At 49.2% G+C, this 3,787-nt stretch overlaps 1 protein-coding gene across 1 annotated transcript; it reads right to left on the bottom strand.

The window, feature by feature from the left end:
• Positions 1-736: 736 nt before the first annotated feature.
• On the bottom strand, positions 737-3,117 carry COCSADRAFT_39014 (uncharacterized protein). The gene is made up of 2 exons (XM_007703982.1): positions 1,931-3,117; positions 737-1,876 (listed from the first exon to the last, which is right to left on the bottom strand). Exons 1-2 carry the CDS (start codon positions 2,631-2,633, stop codon positions 1,035-1,037), a joined length of 1,545 nt encoding a protein of 514 aa, XP_007702172.1. The 5' UTR covers positions 2,634-3,117; the 3' UTR covers positions 737-1,034.
• Positions 3,118-3,787: the final 670 nt, after the last annotated feature.

Raw genomic sequence — 3,787 nt, 5'->3', positions numbered from 1 at the left:
ACCACACGTTGCTGTAGTTCTTGTGCGACCAGGCGCTCCGCTATGCTAGTGAAGTTCTCTAGGCAATGATCAATCGCGTTCGCGATAGCTGTGATGATGCTGTGTCTAGTTTTGGCGGCCTCTTGGGCTGCCGTGATCTTCTCCGTAACCGCGCCCGTCACCAGTTGTCTCTTGTTAGCACTACCACCGAACGATATAGGTATAGGCGCTGCTTCGGCTTGCCTGTGTCTTTTTGTAGTGCGTAGGTTAGCTAGGCTAGGGGTATTTGGGTCCTCAGGGCGCGTGTGTGTCACTTCTGGAGGTCGAAGTGTCTGCCCTGGGGTACCTGGCACCGCCATCTCTCTGTCAGAGGGAGGGCTGGGCCCGATATGAGTTGTGAGTTGCCTTATTAGGCGCTTTAGGAGTGATTTCTAACAAAAATTTAATTGTTTTGAAGGGTACCATAAAATCACAAAGTTGGTGTTCGGTGTCGTGCGCGCGTGCCGACCACGCGGAGAAACTGCCGGGATGCATACTACTTATCTCAAGTCGACTCATCAAATATGCAGTCTTGATCTTTGCCATCTTGGCTTTCTTTCTGATCCACCAAGCTGTAGAGAAGTTTATACAGTTACGAACGAACAAGGGTGTATTAGAGGAGAGTCGATAAACGGCACTAACAGAACGAGCGACAGCATAGTTAATAACACGCTTTTCAGCGTTGGAGGGTAATACACTGAAAGAGCAAGAGCTGTAGGATAGATACGCATTGCGTTTGTCTATTTCTAAGTACGTTACACGCAACCCGAGCATCCGGAAGAAAAGATGTCCCGTCACACCGTGCGTCCCGGCACGGAGAGACTGACGTTAGCTACAAAGTGTTGTAGTAGTTGATGGATCTGAACTAACTGACAAAAGCTTTAGGAGCAGTGCATGCTTGTCAAGAGCCACCAATTAATCAGTGTTTAAAACAACTGCTTCACTCTAATTCTAATCATAGGGTAATGTGCTATACACATTGCTGCGTACGTCTAAACCTTAAGAATAGCAAATAGTTAGTCTACCAATGGTGCAGCGCCTTTCTGTTTCATGCCCCTCCATTTCATGCTCCCTTCGTAATTTTCTTTGTCATCCCTCGAAACGGGCAGAGACGTCGCCCTCTGACTTTGTTTTGACGCAACAAGGACATTCCCGCGTCCACAAAACGCTTGGTTGCTTATAGTATCGCCAAGCTTGTTCAAACGATTCTCAGTTGCAAGTACCACCTCATCAGCACAAGCTTTAAAATCGTCAAGGCTTTCCACTAGACGCTGATTGAACTTTGCTTCCATTTCGTTAAGTTCGTCGTTGCAACGGACTATATGGTCCTCGTTACTAGCTTCCCAGTCACTCTTTAAATCACCGCTAAACTCCTCTAAATCAATGCTGACAGAATTGTAATATTCATCGAGGGTTTCATGCAAAGTTTCGTCGAAAGCTTCGTGGACAGCTGTAGTAACAGCTCTCTTGATCATTGTGCTAAGCGTAAGATTATGGGTGGGAGTCGCATCGTGGTTTGTGAGCGCGTTTGGGATTCGACTGCAAGGTGGTGCTGGCGACAAACATCGCGAGGGAGAGTGGCCAGCAGGCGTTTTCCGAAAAAGATCCGCTACCACCCGTGGGAGCTCCTGCTTGACCACTTGTGTCAGCTCCGTCTTCAACACGTGTGAGAGCATATTCTCGACAGCGGAAGTGACAGCTTCTTGGAAAAGGTCCGCTGGAACGGTGGCAGTAGACGAAGCCGTTGACTCAGCCCGAAGCGGTGGCGCAGGAGTAGCGTGTTCTGTTTCTGAAGACGAGCATGAATATTTTCGGGCGCGCTTCGAATCCTGAGCATCAGGCGTTGGGCTAAAATCAGCTAGGTGATACACGTTAGTCACATCTCAATATAGCATTTAAATAGAATACGTACGCCTCGAGTGTTTACCCAGCACATGCGCGTACGGAGGGGGGTTATCGTGTACCACATCTTCGAGGGGAGGTGCTTCAGCTCTCACATCCTCAATTGAGAGTATAGTCCCAGACACCGGATCTTCGCTGGGAATACAGGCTCTAGGCTCGGCAGCCGGGATAAAGTTGAGAATTTGCCAGTCTGCCTTTTGGTAAAGATTGGTAAATTGTGGGATAAGCGGAACCCCAACGAACTCCCGAGAGCCTCGGACAATCTCCTGAAACTCTGCGGTGTTCTCCCCTAGCCAACGAGTGTCGAAACAGATGCATACTTCTGTCGCTCGTGCCAGCGTTAGGAGTCTATGAAAGCTAATATCAAGCTTCGAATATTCTTTTGGGTACCATACTGAACACGATTGTTTGAGCGTCAGCGACAATATTCGAACCTCAGGGCTCCCTTGCCGTAGTGTCCCGAATAAAGGTTCAGCTGGAACCTTGATGTCACGATCCTCGAGCGACATGCTGCCAGGCATAAGATTGTCGCCTTCATAGCGAAGAGTGATAAGTTGCTGCTCGCCATCAACGCGTATGGAATGTTCAAGAGATACAGCGAACTGCGCATCGGAGTTTATAATTTTTAGTGTGCATAACCATGGCGTGGATGCATCGCGTGCAGGATACGCGAAGGCGGGAACGCCTTTCTTGCGAAGAAAATTTTTCACCATTATGCATTAGTTATTGCTACAAGATAGATCTACTTACACAGTATGCCCCTTTGCAACAAAGCAGGCGAGATGCAGTGGCAAAGGAAACCCTCCCACCCAGGCTTTCGCGTTGATGACAAAGAGCAGCCCTAACTCTGTCGTAGCAGCAGTCGCCAAACCGTAGACCGCTAAACCCCCTTGTTCACACAGCCTGTGACTTGCTGGAGTATCACCCCTAAGACGCGCGAATTGGAAACGCAAAGATTGCGAAGCCAGCTCGGTGTGTCAAAGGCCCTGCGGTCAGGTTGGCGTACTGAGGCAAGACGCCATGCGGGCGAAAAGGACGGTTTAGTGCCCGACGGTGGACGGTTTCCTTTCGCGTAGGAGGAGGCGGAAGTTGAAAGACAGAAAACGCAACGAATGTCGAGGCCGAGGTCGTGGAGATGGAACTGGAGGAGACGGAGGTGGAAATGGGATGAAGATGACGGAGGAATGGAGGAAGCTGGTGTTCGGCGCTGGGTGGCGACGCCGGCCCAGGCGCTGCGCTACGCCTCAACATGCGCTAACCAATCCATCACGCCTGTAAGCAGGGAGATGAAACAGCCACTCCACTGCTACCTCATGCATCATGTGATTGGATCTGATTTGCTAGGGAAGAATGCAAAGCGCTGCCCCCCCTACACACATACCCTTATCCTCAATCACGACAGTTATTCCAAGGAGACCAAACCTTTGTTCCATTTTGGTGGCCCACGCTTTTGGTCAGCAGGGGGCTTATCCCTAAGGTTTGGAACAGACCCTTAACTATCCTCAATCTTACCCTAGGTATTAGGTTCCTAGCTAAATTAGGAAACCCCTAGGTATACTAGAAGGAAAACAGTACTGATGGTATAGAGTTAAGTCTAACTACAAGGTAGTGATTTCTCGCTCTCTAATACACTTCTCTTCTAAGACCTATCCTGACTAGTGTCTAACTAGAGGAAAAATAGAGAAGAGAGGACACCTGTAACGGCGCAGGCAAGACTACTCGGATCAGTATCGGCAGTAGTGTCACTCAGAGGCATATAGGAGTGCGTGGGACATCAAACGAGCCTTGATTCGAATAGACACCTATAGGCCTTGTACGAAAGGATATCAAAAATCTATCGCGCTACTATGGAGAACGGGTGGGGTTT

Source organism: Bipolaris sorokiniana, assembly GCF_000338995.1.
Source record: "Bipolaris sorokiniana ND90Pr unplaced genomic scaffold COCSAscaffold_11, whole genome shotgun sequence".
Taxonomy (NCBI): Eukaryota; Fungi; Ascomycota; class Dothideomycetes; order Pleosporales; family Pleosporaceae; genus Bipolaris; species Bipolaris sorokiniana.
This window is presented reverse-complemented; position numbering and strand designations above follow the sequence as displayed.

What these genes read in the sequence shown, in the direction of transcription:
- COCSADRAFT_39014 (XM_007703982.1), bottom strand. Translation starts at nt 2,633, where the DNA reads ATGGTGAAAAATTTTCTTCGCAAGAAAGGCGTTCCCGCCTTCGCGTAT. An exon ending in GCTGGGTAAACACTCGAGGC is followed by an intron (nt 1,877 to 1,930) that starts GTACGTATTCTA and finishes TGTATCACCTAG; the next exon opens with CTGATTTTAGCCCAACGCCT.